Raw genomic sequence first — 19,747 nt, 5'->3', positions numbered from 1 at the left:
AAGAAGGTAATCATTAGATTAATGTGGTATCTACATTTATTGTTTCTAGTTGAGTCAAGCTAAGGAGAAAAAAAAAGTTGGCCTTATGAGACACAGGGTAAATACTCTGAGTACAAAAAGGAGTTGTTTTCCAGCAGGTTTGTGGAATACAATCTTCCAATTCATTTGTTCTGATATGTTCTGAATTCTGATTTGTTCTGATTTGTATCTGATTCCAAGGACATCATAAATCAATAATAGAACAATAGTGCAAAAAAAGCAGGTATGCTGGAATAAATATGTGAGGTAATGCTTCTCTGCTTAGCTACAGTAAGTTCCTATGTTCATATGTTGTGTTTGATCTGGTTGTTTTATTCTGGTTGTTTCATTCTAAGACATGGATGAACTAAAGGCAGACAGACCAACAGGAGGCATTATGGCTGAAAAGGACATACAAGGAGCTGCAATGGACCTTGATTATTTAGTCTAAGCAATAATCTGGAGGGTTAAATAGAAGTAAAGTGGTTGCATTACAGCATTGGAGGCTCAGGTTATGGGTTAAGAAAATATTTTGAAATGTAAAGATAGCTTAGAAAGTACAATATACCTACAAATATATATAAAAATATAAATATGTGTATAAATATATATATATATATATATACCTAAAATACCTAAAGAAGGTATACAATCTGTCTTTAAGGAAAAGAAAAAAAAAAAAAAAAAGAAAAAAAGAAAAGCCAAGCCATTATGTCAGGAGCAGTTAAGGTATAGCTGAATTCTCAGTAGTGCAAGACAATAATAGCCTTTTGCAAAACCTTTCAAATAAGTCCACTACTTAATTCAGTACATGATTTATAAAGTTCTGAATGGGAATAAATGCTGCTGAAAAGATTACTGAATGTCCTTTCTTTCTTTGCTGCCCCAATTCTTCCAGTACTGTGATGCACAGTCCAGAATTGTTAGGAAGCTATGTAAGTGGAAGTGAAATGAACTAAACTTGTACTAGGGATGGGTGAATATTTTGTCATAGCTTTGTTTCATAGAAAACAAGATAGAAATACTTAATTAAAAAATAAAAATAAAAATACAATCTTTGCAAGAAACAGTATTCTTTAGTTATACATGTAAATCAAAATACATGGATGTAGAGGAACTGGCTCATTCTCTAGTTCAGTTGTCTTGAATGTCTTCTTTTCTTCTGATTAGCCAGCCTCTTTTGAAACAGTTCTGAAGTATTTTTAGGTTTAAATGAACAAGAGCACATGGAGTTTAATGGCTCAAATGTTGAAAGTTTGTCAGACAGTGAATGGCAAGTGCAAAAATAAGAAAACCATGAGATCCTATCAATATGCAACCTATTTTATGTATGTGACTGAACTGTAACACATTTCCACCCAAACCATAAATAGTATTTTTAATTCTCAAGTTATCATTAGTTTACCATCAGTCTAACATTAGCTCAGTGTAAGGTCTGGAATGTAATAGTGCTAAAAATCCTTTGCAGCGATTCCTAGAGAAATGGAAGAGCCTCTGGTCTAAAAATTTAATTGTAAGCCTCATGCATACAAACAAACTTTAGGAGTGTACAAATTTAGAATTGTTTCATAAAAGTAAATATTTGTCAACAAAGATGACCTCTATTATTGTACAAATAGCACATTTGTTTATTGTCCTTCAGTGTCAGCATGCTAGGCAATCTGTAACTTTTCATTGCTCTTTCTGAAGTCAAGCAACCACTTAGTTGAGAGGAAAAAAAAGGGGGGGAGGGAGGGGGGGGGAGAAGATAATATGTGATTACATTTTCAGTACGACTAAATTAGCTTCTTCAGGACATGGTGTTGAAATCACAACCAAGCCTCAAAGGCACGGAAGGAGGCTGAATAACTGTGCAATTTATGTAGACTAAATAAACACATGCATACACACACATCCAATAATTTATTATTAGTCTAATTAAACCATTAGCAGTCTTGTCAAAATAGTATTAGTCCAGCTAGAGTAATACCCAAAACATGCAATTATTAAAGCTTGTTCACAGTAATGATACAATTAAAACTGACACCCACTTCTGCTATCCCGTCTTTATGCTGGTGTTTGGTTCACCCTTCCCTGTGTATAATAATGAGTCATTATCATTCTTCAGCAGAAGCAGTATGGTGTTGATGGTTAGGGTTTCTTCCACCTTGCTCTTGGGTCCATCTTCTATTATTTCTACATTTGCTGACATAATTCAATTGCTTCATTATTTTTGTTTTTATTTTTTTTCTATAGTGCTTAAACTATGTATTTTAGCCAAGTAATGAACTACTCATCTCACTGGGATCAGTGCAGTTTAAATATGTTTTCCAGATTGGAAGTTAGTTTAAAATGATTTGTAGTATATTTATTACTTGAAAACTTCATATGTAGAAAGGAAGAGAGAAAAGATGACAAGTAGAGGAAATAATGCTTCTGGATTTACCACGTATCAGTGTTTATCTCTGGATGAAAGACAGACCTTCTGCATCTGTTTTATGTTCCTATTTACCTACCTTTACCTAGTTTCTGGTGTTCTGTAACCAAATCTCCATACACCTGGAAACTTTCTAGCTCTTACTTGCTAATTTTGCCAGTGATTACGGTGGGAAAACAAACAAACAAAAATGCCATTCCCTGACCCTATTTTATGCTTCTATTTTATCTACATGATGTATGGAATTTTAAGGAGTGCACAGCATTTTCTGACTTGTTAAAGATTGATGCTATGAGTTTGAATTGGGATGGAAATGGCTTTATGTTAGTCTGACTACAGATTAACTCAATCATAGAATTTTCATTTTAGTGACGGAGCTGTGCTGGCTACCAGAGTCATTGAGAAAATTGTTCCATTTCACTGCTGTCTTCATGGGTTTGCAGCAGTGTGTGGGAACAGAACAAAACAGCAGACCTTTCGTGTTACTTTTCACTTCAGCTGTATTACTTCACTTCAGCTGCAAGTGAAGATAAAAGGGTTAGGAGTTTCAAAGCCGAAAGGGCTGCAAAATGAGATGATGTTCCATGTCACCCTTAGATGATTAAAAGATTTTGGGTGATTGGTGGCTTTTTAATGCTTTACTTATTTTGGAAAATAGTTTAGATGGCATAAAAATCTTGGTAGACTCATTCTGGCACATTGACGTAACAAAACATTAAAGAAAATAATAAAACAGAGTATGCTTCCAAGTAAAGAAAAGAAAGTTTCATGTCCAAAAGCTTTAGTGATGTTGGCTTTCTGCTTTGCTTTTTGTTTGTTTGTCTTTTATACTGATTGGTCTAAACTTCACATCCTTCTCACCACATAGTTTCTATCAAAACTATTAAATTCTACTTGATTTTCAACAGGGCTGAAAATCTTAAATAGTTGAAATGTTGGATGCATGGGGGGAGAGAAAAATGGCATTGTTAGATCCTATATTTCTCTGTATTGTTTAAGAACAAACAGTTCATAATGTATTGTTAAAAAAAAAAAAAAAAGATTGTACCTTAATCTGAAATATGATGTGAGGACAGACCATGTGAAATTCTGTCTTTTTCATATGATATTGAAGGACACATCAATGTACAAAAGAAAAGTGACATAGCTATCCAGGCCAGAAAACAAAATCAACTTTTGAGCAAGTGAGATGTGTTTGATCCTATTAGCTGACCTAGAGAGGTATGTTTTCTGTTCATATAAGCATGCATAGACTTTTATTTTCATTTCAAGTTTACTTTCATAACTGAAGAATCCAGGCTGTACTTTACATGTTTTAAAATCATAAGGGCACCATCTATTCAGAATATTCTATTTCCACTTAGGTTGCATAGTAGTCTGACTTTTATTCCTTTTTAACAGCTTTTCCAGTTAAAATCTCATTGTCAGTACTGCCTTCCCACAGATTGTATAGGTTTTTTTCCTCGGTCAACATGTATCCCTCAAACATTGTTGCACTGTACTATAGTAATTTCTTCCTCAACTCTTCCCTGATGATATCTACTGCTGGCTGTCTTTTATACAGTCTTGGTTATTATTTTCAGCAGATGGATGAAGGCAGATATTTCCATCAATCCAGATTTTTGCCATTCCAGTGCTTTTTCCTGGATATCTCGCTATCAGTTTACAGTTACTGACATTCACAGTTACCTTTCCTTGCAAACCAGGAAAACCCCCCTCTGTTTTCACTGCTGATGCCTCTACTCTTTTTCTGTTTGTTTGTTTTTTTACAGGAACGTAGCTGACTACATTTTTTTCTTTATACATCCATGCCCAAACACCATTTTCCTCCAGCTGGAATTGTGCTCCAGCTCTGTTTATGGAATACAGCCTTTTGTGTGTGTGAACACAATACCAATAATTTTGTTATCTTCCTCCTAACCTTTCATGTATCTCTTCCATTTTATCCACAAAGTGTCTGCTAGTGTCTTTATCTTCCCAGTTATCCCCATCATGCTGTCTGCCCCTCCACATTATCTGCTTTTTGCACCATCACAGCAAATCTAGTTTTCTTTTTCCCTGTTTCAATATCTCACTGGTTTCATTGTTTCAGCCACCTTTCTTATAATCTCTCACCATCTTTTTTTTTTCTTCCCCCATTTGCATAGCACATTAATACACTTAATGTTTCATCCGTGCTATTTCATAGCACTGCAACCATAACATCCAGATTCCTTCTCAAGTTTAGCCTCTGCTAAAATGCCTGCAATCATTGAACGTGTATTAATTTGTTAGGACTTTGAGTTTAAGTACTTTGTTTAAATACTTTTACTTTGTTTAAATGTTGTTTTACCCTTACTGCATGTTTTGTGCAGTGCTTCCCTCTTCAGACTGTGAGCTTTTGGAGACAGAATCTGGATTTAAAAGATCTCTATGTTATAAGAGTCCTTTGGTGCCTACTGACTATCTGTTTCATTTGAGATGCATGATAAATTACTGGAGAGTCTATCAGAACTCTGTTCTTGACTCAATGAGAGTTTTAATTCCTGAACTGCAGTATCACACTCTCCTTCTTGTTCTCTCCAGGCCAGTAATATTGAATTCTCTGATCTTTAGTAGTAGCATTTTGTGCCTGGCAGTTACAGACATTCTGCATAACCAGATGTAGCAACATATTGGATTTGCCTTTTCAGTTATAAAATGTGTTTATATCTGCATCAATAAATCGGTATCTATTTCATTTTAAATATATATTCTCTGCCAAATATGCAACATGATTGTTGTCTTTTCTCAGGTTACTTTATCCTATTACTATTTTGTATGCTATTCCTATAGCACATATTAAAAAAACCTGGGATTGTTGAAATTTAGAATTAATGGGCATTAGTGCAGATTGTGCATGGAAAAGCAATGTATGATATCTTTACCTTACTTTCTTCTCAAAAATAGCCACCACTGTTTCATATCCCACTCTGTTATAAAAAACTCAGGTATTTGTAAGCTTTCTATATAAAACCATTTTTATAGAGATCTTTTATTTTATTTTTTTAAGTCAAAAAAGCATCTTTTTTTTTAAACTATCACTTCTTTAAAGAGTATTAATTGATAATTCAGTTGTCAGCTTGATGCAAATAGCATTTTTGCCAATAAAAGTAAAGCAGTTCTTGGCTTAATATAATCAATTATAAGCTTTGCTAAAGATTATTTGGACTCTTGGAGCTAAATTTCTGCTAAATTTAAATTTTTCTGCTAAACGTCTGCTAAATTTCTCTTGGTGCCACAACAGTTTAACAAGTACATTCTGTAGCCTTAGCAGTAGCTTTTGTTATTCCATATTTTGTTTACTTTGGAAAGTTGTGTTTATTTTTTATTTATTCTTATATTATTTTTATATTATTTTTATATTATTTATAGTTATTATTTATATTTTTATGCATGTATTTATTTTTTTTTTTTACTCTGGTAGTTTCTGGCTGTGTAGTCAGATAGCTAGGCTCATGCTTTCATAACTGACATGTGAATGCATGATTTCCGAAAGTATGTTCTTTACAGATCTGTCATAGCTTGCAAAGCAGTCTCACACTGTCTTCATTGTGTTTGGGAAATTATATCTACTAAATTGCATTGTGTAAAATACAAATTATTTCTTCTCTTAAAGTACTAATATTATCAGAGTTCTACTTCAGATACTGTGGTATCAATCAAATACCAGCCATGTTGGCATCATTATTTGCTTTAGACAGAGAATAGCTACAGTGGCTACAGTATCTTTGAAAAGTATAAATGTGTTTAATTCAGTGCCCTCTTCCAGCTTCAGCTATAGCAGCTGGTGACACTGCCATCCGTCTGCGCAGGACTGCCCAGCAGGTGGAGGTTACTAGTTTCGCAATTCAGCCAGCAGTGAGAAATGCAAGTTCTCACTGTTCTGCTGCAATAGAGCTAGTAATTGCTTCTAAGCATTTAATCAGCAACTAGGTTACTTTTGCTAATTTTGCACTTAAGTAGATCAAGTTGAATTCCACTGGCTGCACATCTTCTGTCAGGAATATAGTAATAGACCTCTAGGGATAATAAGTTTTTAATCTCTCAGTGTGTAAAGTGATCCTGTCCCTAAGTATCAAGCAAGTTTCATTGTTTGTCCAGTAAGAATATGCTGTTCTTATATGTATATATCTTAGTAAGCATTGGATCATTTATTTGCCTTGTTTCATCCAGCCTTTTGCAGTGGCCCTTTTAAAATTTCCATCTAGATCAAAACAAACAGCATTTTGAAGTTCTTTTCACCACCAATGCACTTATAGTAAACATGAGCAGCTACTAATAAAAGGAAACCTTTTTTTTTCTTCCTACAGGATATTTTCCTCTGTATGTTTTTTCAAATATAGCAACAACATCATGTTTTTCTAATATTACACTACACATAATCAATTGCTTTAGAAAATATTACATTCAGTCTTTAAAATAATCAGTCGCTTGGCTTAGAAGATGTAATTCAAAATCTAGCTTCACCTCCACAATAAAAATCACTTTTGTACCCTTGCAGAAGGTCCATCCAAGGAATAATGTGTGCAGTTCACCACTAGGGTGCACAGTTAAATACCACAGTTCTTGGAGAAGTTTTGTCTGTACTTTCTCTTGCTCCTGTCAAAATGAACAGGAGGGCTGGGTTCAGTGAAAACTTTAGCAGAAACTGACTTCATGTGAACTTTTTCATAGGCCCATTGAAATTCCGTTCTTAGACACAGGATGGTAGTGTTTCAGAAAAGCAAAAGAAATACATCATAGAGAGAGAGTTCAGAGTATTTTTGTACGGCAAATCTTCAGAGGTTCAAAAACATAATAATAACAGGGTAACCTTATATTGGACTAGACTTTTGTGTATTATTGTATCTGTCTCCATTTTACTCAAAACTGGTTGTCTGGACTCTCTAGGTGTCTTCAGTCATACTTCAGTTTGCCAGCATCACAAGCCTTGCTATGCTTTGGCTACTAACCATGAAAAAGAATTCATTTTCATGAAAAATGTGCTTTTGGGTCATTGGTTGATGATAAAATAAAACTTAGACCTATTATTATTGTTTTTTCCATTTTTGTAAATCTGGCAGTCCTTCCTGTTATCATATGGCTGTACACGTTTACTATTCTGTATTTTGTGGGAGTTCCCTTTCACTTCACCATTTCTATTCGAGCACTCATTACTTTATAGTAGGCCAGATACTGTATTCCTTTTACCTTGTTCTGGATAAGGTTATTTCATAAAGTGAAATGTATATATATTATTGATTGTAGGATGGAATGGGAAATTTGAGAGTCACTAAAAAAGGAATACGACTTGAAGGAATATCTGAATTTCTACTTCCACTATACGTGAAAGAAATCAATTCCCGAAAGGTAGGTGTTTGTTTTTCTTTTTTCTCCCCTTAATTTATAACTAATATAAATGAGTCTCTTCAGCCGCAAACAACAAAGTTTCATTCTTACACCTCCTAAATTAGTGATCAGTAGATGTCTGCTTTGAGAATACCTTAACAGTGAAAACTTCCTTCATGTCAAAACCATTTTTTTCCCCTGAAACCTTGCCTGTCTGAATAAAAGGAAATGCCTTATCCTTAAGAAATGAGACTTAAAGCCTGTATATGTTATATATTAAATGACCACGGCATTGTGAATGGAACATTTGCCTCCTCATCTGATGTGAAGTCGAGAAATACAAGATTGCTTGTTTGCGCAAAATATAATGAAAAAATGAAGGATTAGCTAGGGTGATTTTCCCTCCCTCTCTAATTAAGTACAAGCAATCTTGTTAAGCTGTATAACATCTCTATCATATCATTTTTCAAAGCAAACCATTTTTAATACTGTTTAAATGCAATTGTTATATCAGTTAGCACCAGGGTATTACAGAGGAAAAAAGAGAATCAAAATATGCATTCAGAAATTCAGTGTAGTTCATTTTGACTGAGTAGTTTGGACTCATTTGTGCTGTATATATAATATCTCCAAGCAATAAAAGTAGTTTTGAAATAATCAAAATCTCTTCTTTTTACCATACAAATATTAATCTATGATCAGAGAGGAATGTTACAATGGTTTTCAGTCAACCAGGTGCAAAGAACTTTAAGATGCATAGAGCAAAAGTTGACAAGAATGAAAACATATTTACCTTAAGTGCCTTTATGGAAAATTCTTCCTTTAGAATCTATTGATATCTATCTTCTGTGTGTATAAGAAATGTCTCAAGTACGTTCATAAATGAGATCATGACAGTTTCCCATCTCTCTTAATTAGTTCATTCTTATGTTAATAGATGTGTGAGATGAATGACAAGTCTCTTGGTCCTTTTTTTTTTTTCCTGTAAAACTACTACCTTTCAATATTTAACAGAGCAGCAATATTGTTCTAGATAATGAAAAAATCTTTAATATTTAATTAACAATGTATTCCCCAATGGTGTTGAATTTTGATCACTTCTTCAACATACATTCTTTGACTTTTCAACTCACCATACATCCAATTTGATAGAAAATCTTGTGTATAATGTTTATTTTACAGTAGTAGCTAAAAATATGCATTACTAGCTAAGGTAAATCTATATATAAAAAAAAAAAGTCAATAATACATTTATTTTTAAATAAATGCAAATACCATACCTTTGATATTGACTAGAATGCTGCAAAAACACATCTACTATTACCAAAACCCAACAACTAACAAAACAGTCAATGCATAAGTGCATAAATGACTTTTTAAGTAGCAATCACTTCTGTCAAGTCAATCAATAAGACCAGATTATGCCTTCTGAAAAAGGAAAGGCATCTACAACGGGGAACTTTAGCTTTATTATTTTTTCCTAGACCACTTTGCCATGAAAAGGCACTAGTACGTCTAAAGTAATTTCTATAAACTTCTAATATTTCCTTTATAGCTTTGAAGCTAAAGAATTGATTAAATCAACTAGAATATTTTGTGTTTTATCTATTTCTAAATAGATAAAATACTTTAAGGTTGCTGTTAGACCTTCATACTGAGTACAACAAATCCTTTTAAAAGAAGGCCTAAAGCATGAGCTTGTTTAGTACAAATATTCCAATCTATAGACTTTGTGAAATCTTTGTAAAATTCCCAGGCCGTATAACCTGTACCTGCACTCTTCAAGGAACCATACCTTTTTCCTAGAGATTGCAGAACATTATTCATGGTTTGGGCTTTTTTCCTAGCTCCTTTCTACAAGTGGACGGTGTCTATTAATGTTCCATGTCCAGTACGTGAGAGTTATGATTTGGGATGTTTGCTTGAACAAGGCTTCATATTGTAGAACATTGTTTCTTAAGAAATAAAGGTGAAAATTTCTGTTTCACACAGATTCAAGTAGGGTCCCAACTTCACTCAGAACTCCAAAAAAAAAAAAATCTAAGAAAAAATGCATGCAAATTTAAGTACTATCAAGGAGCAGAACCCAAAGTGTAACAGTAGCCTAACACAAGGTCACTTTAGTCCTGTGAGGCTCATGAAAACAGATTTTAAGTGCCCTCAAACCAACAGATTAGATCATTAGCTAGACAAAATATTTTACCTAAAACATTATTGGTTTTGCAGATCTACTGATACCTATCTAGCACCATTAAAGCACTCATTATCTAGCTAAAAGGGTTTATGTATGTGGACTTAGTTCTCATCTCGCAGCACTCATCAAACAGATGCACATACCAGCCCTTTGTGAGCTTGTTCAGTAATTATTGTGCTAAGGTTTAGCTTGTGGTATATGTTAATGTGAATGGCATGAGGGAGTGATGAAAACAACCCTGGAGCTCTGTTAAGCTTTAAGGCAGGGGTTTGCAGCAACTCTGCATGGAGTGTCCCCAGGTATATGGCATCTGCATGTGACATTAGCTCTTTTGTCACTTACAGAATTGAACTTGGTGCTGTAGAAATCTAAATGTGAGCCACATTTCTGTGCTCTCATTATAGTCAGTAGAGACCTGGTCAATACAGACAGTGGGCTCTGAAGAGCACACCAGCTGTTAGTACTTGCTTTTAGGTGTGATAATGAGGGTGGGGAGTGCTTCCTCTCTTCCCCCTCTTTCCATAGAAGTACTTATGATTGAAGTTTGATGCATACAGGAATTAAAATGTACCATGCAATCCAAAACACATTTAAAACTCTATGTTTGCTGTCTTTTACATGCATATTTTATTTATTTTCTGAAAGGAGAATTTGCTCTTTAAGTAAATTTACTTATTCCCCTTTAAAAGAATGGAGACAATGAAGTGACATCACTCAATTAAATCCTGAAACAAGCTGTAGTGTGTTTAGTAAGGTTTTTGTGGAACAGGTGTATTTCCTCTGCATGGTTTGTTGAATGAGCCCCTCCCGGGAGGTTTGTGTAGGGCTGTCAGCCCTGCAGGTCAGGGCTTTACCACTTTCCCACCACACGGTACAACGCAGAGCTAGGTGGGAAGACTGGTGATTATCAGCAGGATGCAGCAGAAGATGCACTATGTTGTGACTAAGAGGTATGAGCGGAGTTTTTGTGCTTATATGGGAGCTGATAAAATTTAGGTAGCTATATTTGGAGCTGATAAAACATGTTTACTGATAGCACAGGGTTCACTTCTGATTCTGATAGTGAACTACTTCTGATAAGAGACCTGGAGCAGTCTGTTGGGTAGCTAGACTGAACTGAGCTCTTTGTTGCCACAGTTTCAATATTAAGAGTGGCTAGGTATAATACCGTAAAGCTCACGTGTGCCTACACAGGTTGAAATGAGTGCTTTTGTCTGCGGTATGCCTGGATCCTGAAATAGGATTGTTTATGCAAGGTTGAATGCAAACCTGAAAGTCCTATTTAACAAAAGAGCTGTATTGAACTTTGTATGTAGGTTGAAGAATCGCCTTTTGTCTTGTGAATTTTTCATTGTGTTCTGGTTTAACCCTGGCAGTGGAACTCCACCACAACCAGTTTCTCACTCCCACTCCTAAAAGGGAAAGAAAGGGGGAGAAAATATGATGAAAAGGTCTCAAGGGTTGAGATATGTACAGGGAGATCACTCAACTGTTATCATCATGGGCAAAACAGACTCAGAATAGGGAGAATAATACAATTTACTGCTTCTCACTAGCAGACTAGAATGCTGAGAAACTAAAAGCAAATTAAAACATATTTCCCCATATGCCTTCTTCTACCTCTTCCTCGCAAGTGGCATAGGGGAATGGGGGCTGCGGTCAGTCCCTGACATTTCATCGCCGCTGCTCCTTCACAATCACTCTGCCTCTGCTCCACCTCGGGGTCTGCAGGGCTGGTTCTTACTCCTGTCTTCCAGCTGCTGTTGTGCAGCTTTTTTTCTTTTTTTTTTTTTTTTTCCCTTTCTGAAATTTGCTCTTCTGGAGGCCCAACCAGCATCAGTCACTGGCTCGGCTCTGGCCAGCAGTGGGTCCTTTTGGAGCTGCCTGGAGCTGGTTCTGATCCAACATAGGGCAGCTGCTGGGCTCTGCTCACAGAGGCCACCCCTGCAGCTCCCTGCTTCCAAACCCCTGCCAAGTAAATGCAATGCACATTGAAATCCTGAATATTAAAGATAAATGCTAAAATAGTTGGAGTTAACTGGAAAACAGATATGCATTAATTCTTTTAAAAAAATATAAATAATCAAAACTACTAATTTATAATATTTCTAACTTATGATATTATCTCTCACCATTATACAACTTTTGATTGAGAGGTAGTAATGAAAACTTATGAAAACTTCAGGTCTGTGGTTAACTGAATATTCATTCAGGTTTTGGCTGTAGAATTTATACAGATCAGAAGACTGCTCAGAGCATGCTGTTTCCCTAACCTTGGTCCTTTTGGTTAGCCATTTCTGCTACATTTTACCACTGTGCTTTCTATGGATGCCAAGAGCGTGTGTGTTGTGTCATGAAAAAAGAAAAAGAAAAAAAAAAAAAAAAGACTGAAATATTCTACACAAAATTTCGTGTTTTCACCAACATAAATCTGTAGTTTCAAAAAATTACTTAACTGCATGTCAGAACCTGAGTTGTTAAGGGCTCGTTTGATCCTGAGGTGACTTCTTTATAACCCTGGAACAAGAGTGTATGTACTTTATTGTTGAATTTTACTGTTTCTAGACTTCTGATCAAACTACCAGGCTGAAAGCAGACATTAAGGCAGTGTTGTATTTTCCATTCCATATGTCACTTGCATTGGTCTGGTGCAAAGAAATAATGCAAACTAAGTTCTAAGATAATTAATTAGATGTGTGATGTTAAATAACACACAATGCAATAACCTGAATTACTACAATATTTCTGTTCTTCAGTATTCTTTATCATCCTGCTCATGGATCCATGCTACCGCATTTGTGAATAGAAACAATAAAAGCAGTTCATGGTGTATTCTTCAGAATACATTCTTGGCTTCACTGATCTTTTTCATTCACATATGCAGTACTTAAATGTCGAAGAAAATCAAATTTTCTCTTTGTTAAACAGTCTCCCTTACAAATAAGGCAAGTAATTTATTGCCTATCAAACTATGGGCAGTGGAGTACTGTTTGGTGGTTTTTTTTTTTTTCAATATAATTAACAAGGTTAAAAGTTATTTCCTGAGTTTGTTTTCAACATATACCCCTAGAGAACACAATTTAATGATTTAGTTAAAAGTCATTAGAAAAAAAATCTATTAAATAAGAAACATGGAATGAATATAAACTAACCAAACACACAAAACTCTGAGAATTCCCTATATGTCTTATATTTTTAAATATTTGATTTTCTCGTAACTAAGGAAAACAAATGTTTTGACAGATATGTTGAAATTTTAAGGAGACTTGAAAGCAAAACTTTTCTTTGCTTTAGGGTACCCTAATGGCAGTTCTTTCTGGCTGTACAGAAATGCTGAATCTGTTTCAGGTTAGTTTAAGAGCAAACTATTTGGTTATCAAAAGAAACAGTTCTTTCAGCAGCTGGTTTTAGGCTTTCACTAATAGCTAAGCTGTTGACCTGTAGAGACCATGAATTTTCTTCCAGAGTATCTGTATGCACCTAAATTGGGTATATGTCCTGAATTGTCTTAACAGGCTATAACTAGATTTATACATACAGAAAAGGTCAAATATTTCTGATGACTGTGACTGAAGTGGTAAGGGTTTTATTTTGAAATGCCATATCCTAGATGAACATTTAGCAAGATATTCAGCATCTGTAAAACTTAGCTGAAACTTAGCAGTGTGTGTCGAAGTTGAAAATCAGCAAAGCGATTATGAATAGGCGATCAATGGAGTTTGTAGACTGATTTCCAAAGTACTGATTTCCAAAAGCGTAACACATACGGGAATTATCTGAGATTCTTTAAAGTTACACATTTTTTAGCTTCTCTCTCATTCTTTTTTTATCTATGTAATTATACTAGTCATGAGTTAATATGTCTGAGTTACTGAAAGTGACTGTGCTGATAGCTCAATTAGAAATATGTTTTTAACTTTTCTTTTTTTGGTTTCACTGCAGTTGGGTTCATAGAAATCCCAAGTAAAATGATATCTTAATAATTTTGGGAGGTATTAGAAGTGCTAGAAGGCTTCTGTTCTCCAGGCTGAACTACCCTGTCTCCCTCAGCCTGTCTTCATAGGAGAGGTTCTCCAGCCTTTTTTTTTTCTTTTTTTTTTTCCAGATTGTACAAGCCTAGACTGAAGGGAGCTCCAGATACTTTCTCACAAAAATCATGTAGAGGAGAACAATCACTTCCCTCTACCTGCTGGCTATGCTGTGTCTAATGTAGCTCAAAATGCTCAATCTTCATTGCCATAGGTGTTCCACTACTGGTTTGTATTTAATTTGTCCACCAGCACTTCCACCCCACCTTCTCTTCAAGATCCTTTCTAGATCCTTTGTTATACTTTTGCTATATCTTCAAGATACTTCGCTTTACTTTGGTCCCCAGCCTATATAGGTACATAAGTTATTCTATCCCCAGTACAGGACTTTGTATTTGAGTCTGAGCTTCTCTCTCCAAAATGGTTACGAAGAAACGTTTTAGGAGATCGCATCAAAAGCCTTGCTGAAGCTGAGGAAAGACAATGGTCTATTGAGCTAGTCATCTTGTTACACAAGAACACCAGATAAGTAAGCCCACATTTGTTTTTTCCCAAACACCTTATTTTCCTTTGTCTGCTTTGTGGTGATTTTCAGGGGATCTTCTCCATAGTCTTTCCCTTAACTGAGGTGAAGCTGTCTGGGCTATAGTTACCCAAGTCACCCATCGTGTCCTTCCTGAATGGGAGTCTGATATTTCTGATTTTGCTGTCACCAGAGTTATCCGCAATTATCTGCAGAATTAACTTCAAAGATGTTAAACATTGATGACAAGCACCATGAGATGTGGGCCTTCTGGTCTAGAGGACTAGCTAGGGTTAAGTTCAGTTTGGTTAAATTGTCAAGCTGGAAAAGATGTTCATAATCTGTTGTGAAGTCCTGCAAGGATCTTGTATTTGTTGATGTGGAGTTTCAAGAGGAGGAACAGGTTCCTCCAGCCTGTGCCTGAGCATATTCTTCTGAAAAATCAAGGCTTTTTTTTTCTTTTTTTTAGCTATCTTTTCTATTTTCTGCTCTTTTCTCCTCTATCAGAGGCTCTGTTGCCATGCAGTAAAAGTAGTTTGAGTCCTGCAGTCCTACTACTACCAAGATATAGAGATATCAGGGAAACCCCAATTAGGAGATGTTGGTGACCACCATCAAAAAATCACAAAGATACCTAAGAATCTGCCACCAGTATGAAGTGCAATGCTTGTTTCTGCAGTTAAATGTCACATATCTCTGATAGAATCTGAAATGCTCCCCCGTTCTTTTTTATTTTTTTGATACCTACTCTTCAGCATTGCCCTTGGGATCACTCACCTGTCACTGAAAATAAAGTCATTATTATGGCATAAAGGGCTCCTTAACTCATTTTGGCTCTCAACACGATGTAGTTTCAATGTACTGAAAACCCAGTGTCAGTTTATTGGCTATGAACAAGATATAAGGGTTTCTTTAATCACAAGCTTTGCCAAGGGACAAGTCACACATATTTGTTGGTGGTCTCTGTAGGGACTGCCACTCTGAAATTGAGTTGGCTGTACTCACTCTTCACTGACAGCTGGTAAGACCTTCATGATTCATGATTTTGCCCTTGATTTTCTATACTTCACTGAAACCTGTCTAGGGGTCATCCAATTGTGCAAGTCTGTCTTTTGAACACATCATTCTTTCATGTCAGCCTGGACTCCTCTTTTTATTACTGTGATTTGTTGTTCATTGAAGGAGAATGTCTGCTTGTTATACTGAAAAATCTGACTTAATATTACCTGAGCTCTTTATTTTCATTGATTACAACTCATGAGTAAAGTCAAGAGTGACTGTATCTACCAAATTGTATACCACCTTGAAGAACTGAATTTGATTTGGGAGCAATTCTTCAGGCAGAAGTAGGAAGTTAATTAAGTAGAAACCATTGCTTTAGTAGCAAGTTGCTTAAGTAGAAACCGTTGGTTTTTATTTGTTCGTTTTTCTTGGTGGTGTTATTGTTTTTGGTATCAGTTGCATCTTCAGTTTTAAAGTACTTCCTTGGTGGAATGAATCTATGTTCCACCGGGGAAAATTTCACTGAAACTCTGTGATATTTCAGTTTGGTGATCATCATATCCTGTGTCTGATCCTAACAGTCATACAAACTGATTTTGCTATGAGCTGTTTTAACTCTGTAGGGCTTCTGAAACTGAGAAATGACTTCTTGGTGGTTTAAAAATAATTCATATTTAAAATGAAGTACAATTACTATTAATATTTCCATAGACAGTATGATCCATACTAGGAATATAAAAAGCAGATGTAAAGACTGGAAAAGAAGAAAAATATATCTTTATCTCTTTATGCAGGTATTTATGCATGTTTCTAGAGGGAAACAATATTTATCCTTCCCATGTCATTTTATAAACTTCAGTTAGCCCTTTTTCTGCTCCTCTGCAGAAACCCTAGAACTATGGATGCACAGATGATTTAAAAATAAAAAATAAAAAATAAAATAAAATAAAAAGGCAGGGGGTGGATAGATGTTAGGGGGAAAAAAAACAAACAAACAAAAAAAAAAAAAAACAACACCTTGTAAGCCATCAAGTACAAAGTATATAATTTATTTACCCCAAAATAATGCCATATGTTAGCCCTGGTGTGGGGACTAGTGAATTTCTTACAAGTCATGCTGTGCCCTTATTTGTAGTCTTTTGGTAGGCAAAGACAATATTTTTTCCAAAGATATCATTGTAATCAGTGTGCTTTTTAAGTTAGGAGGAGACTTAACTCACATTCAAATACTTGGTGTGTTAACAACAAAGCTCTCTGAAATAAAACTATGCATCTAATACTGTTGGGAGCTGTCAGCATGGAGTTATGAAGGAGAAATCATACCTGACCAACCTGACAGCTACCTACAACAAGCTTTCTACAGCAATGAGTGTGGTGGATGAGAACAGCAAATGTTGATTATATTGCCTTTAACAAGGCTTTTGACCCTGTCTCCTATCACATCCTCTAGGGATGAAGTACACATCAAATAAGGGAGGCTAGAAACTGAATTGCTGGGCTTGAAAGGTGTTGCTTAGTGGCACAAAGCTCAAATGGAGGCCAGTCACTTGTGCTGTACTCCTGGCATTGATACTGGGGCCAGCAGTGTTTAATTTCTTCATTAATGACCCAGACCTGGAACATTTCCAGTTGAGAAATACGATGTATACGATGTACACTGCTCACTACATGATAATAGAGAAAATTAATGAGCATTCAGTAGTTTAAGATGAAGAAAATAAGAACGTGTCTTACCTTGACTACTTGTAGTGAAATTCTGAGTACAAGTTACAGTATAATCATCACATCTACTTTGACATTCCCTGATTAGGACACTTCCTCTCCTACAGGAATGAAGTGCTTTGTCCTCCACAGCTTCTGATAGCTGACTACTACTGGCAGACATCATGAGGATGGTGTTTAGATGGTGTTTATAATACTGTCTATCTCCTGTTTGGAGAGAGCTTTTTGTTTTCTCACTAGTCAGTGCAACCCAAGCTGTTTTTTACTGCTTTGAAAATCTACAACATTCATTCATTTTTTTACTTTTTCCCTCCTTCCCCCCCTACATATGAGTAGGCACATCTTATAAATTTATGCACAATGCTTTAAAATTACTGGTCAGTCTTAAGAATTGGAGCCTTTATTCAAGATACAAAGTGTGCTTTTTGAGTTTTTACTATATAGTCTTTTCTTGTAATAAGAAATAGATCATGGTATAAACCTCCTGTTTCTGAAACAACTTGTCACCAGCAATGAAATTTTCTTCTTTGAGAATGCTCTTCCAGAGTATATTTGTTTATTTTTTACTATTCCCTAAGGGAGGTTCCCATCCATCTCATACTGTGATTTAAAGTTCAGACTCCTTCTGTACTTCTGAAATCCTTACCTCAATGACTTAATGACTTGTTTTTTTGTTGTTGTTTTTGTGTTTGTTTGTTTTTTTAATGCTGCCAAATCAATTTCTCAGAAAAACTGTTAAGCTGCCATACATTTTAGGAAGCAGTGTGACTGCAGCATTACCTATAAAGAGGGAGTATCAAATTAAAATAAATTATGGAAGATAAATAAGTACAAGTACTACATTTTTTAAAATAACGTAAAAAAGAATTACTAAAATATTTGCAGGTGCAGCAACCAACATTTTAAATCAAAAATTATTTTTTCCCATTTTCCTTATGGTAGGCAGTGCAAGAAATATAGCAGTACTAGCAGTATGTTGTTAATTCAATTCATCTTTACAATAAAAAAAAAAAAATGATGGAGTAATAATTTTTCTTTTTAGATGTAAAATATATATCTCCCACTTTTCACCATCAATTTCAAAGCATTATGCTTTGAAATCTTTCTTAAGGTTGTTGCTCAAAAGCAGTTTTGAATGTATTATTTAAATAAGAAAAATGGAAGCGCTGGTTACTTCAGAAGAGGCGCAGTGTTTTGATACTGCCCTGCATCCAGAAGAGATAACAAGTAGCACTAAGATTACTTGAAAATATTACTGGCTTGAAGATCATTTTCATGATACTAATCGGACAAAGCGAAACAATTTTATATCTTTTCATTACAAAACCAAGCATAATGTTGTTACCTGTATTACATTTTAGAAGTCAGCTATATCAGCAATACGCACCCTAGCTCATAAATGTATGTTCCCTTTCTATAATAAAGTAGACTTTAAAAACTCAGCAGTGATCAGACTATGCGTTATTTGAAAAAGCTTAGAATTTTGGAAAACCTAACCAATAAATAAATAAAAAAAATAGGGTTGTACCTAGGTGTGTTTCAAGGATATACATCAAGTTATAGAAAAGATCTCCAACTAAACAAAAACTAGTGCATTGACATATGAGACAAACTAAGGGTAAGAAAGATTTTTTTTTTTTTTTTAGAAATTCAGTGATAAATGAATACTGGAAATAACTTTAGAAAATAGGTGTTAGAATTTTAGAATTTATGAGTGGAATTGGGGTAAAGAGAACTCACACAGAAAGCAGAAGTCTTATAATAGAAGCAGCTGAACAAGTAAGCATCCTGTACTGGAATTGGTAATTACGGTTTCAGCATTAAGATTGTACAAGAAACATCTGGGGATTTACAGTAAAGTTGGCTCTTGGGCTTCAGCCAAAGGCTCATTTGTTTCTTCAGCTGAATTCAAATCAGTCGTTCTGCTAAGAAAGTAACTGCAGTTCACAAGGTTTGTTAATTTAGGGTGGCAATCTGTCGTGCACAATTGTGCCAACAGCTACTACAGTATGCTCTTGCGGAAGTCTTTGCAAGTATGAATGGTAATTGCAGTAGCATGGGTGTGGGCTAGTGAAATGTTTGCTGGTCTGGAGCCTAATTAATTTTTAAAAACATGAAGTTATTGTATGTCATTTTCATTAGTAAAAGTGAAATCTTGGTTGATACTAATCTTGGCACTCCAATAGCGATCTACGTGAAAAGTGTCACAGTAATTTTTAGCAGAAAGGAAAACTGAAGCTTACACTAAGAACATAGAATGAGTAGAATTTTTTTTTTTCTCTTGCTAGAATCAAGATATAAATAAAAGATCTCTTAAAAATGTTTGGGCAAAGTTTATTTTTGTCTCTGAGTTTCTCCATTGGTATCCATCAGCTCAGAATCTTCCTGTAAATCAAATCTGTGGTGTCTCTGACTAAGATAAATAACTACAGAATCCCTAAAGACAAGTCCTTGATACTTGTCATTTTAATAAAATGTAGGCACTTTGGAATGCC

General features: G+C 35.1%; 1 protein-coding gene across 13 annotated transcripts in view; it reads left to right on the top strand.

Moving 5' to 3' along the window:
- The window catches only part of SGCZ (sarcoglycan zeta), a 444,851-nt gene that overhangs the window by 309,778 nt on the left and 115,326 nt on the right, over positions 1-19,747 (top strand). For all 13 annotated transcript variants that reach the window (XR_011808957.1, XR_011808956.1, XR_011808955.1 and 10 more), the window contains one exon: positions 7,703-7,804. Coding sequence is in view for 10 of the 13 variants with exons in the window: in XM_072037142.1 (XP_071893243.1) it covers positions 7,703-7,804 (102 nt within the window). In the remaining 3 variants the exon portion in view is untranslated. The remainder of the gene's footprint in view (positions 1-7,702; positions 7,805-19,747) is intronic.

Source organism: Anas platyrhynchos, chromosome 4, assembly GCF_047663525.1.
Source record: "Anas platyrhynchos isolate ZD024472 breed Pekin duck chromosome 4, IASCAAS_PekinDuck_T2T, whole genome shotgun sequence".
NCBI lineage: Eukaryota > Metazoa > Chordata > Aves > Anseriformes > Anatidae > Anas > Anas platyrhynchos.
Note: the sequence above shows the minus strand (reverse complement) of the source record. Positions and strands in the feature narration are given on the sequence as shown.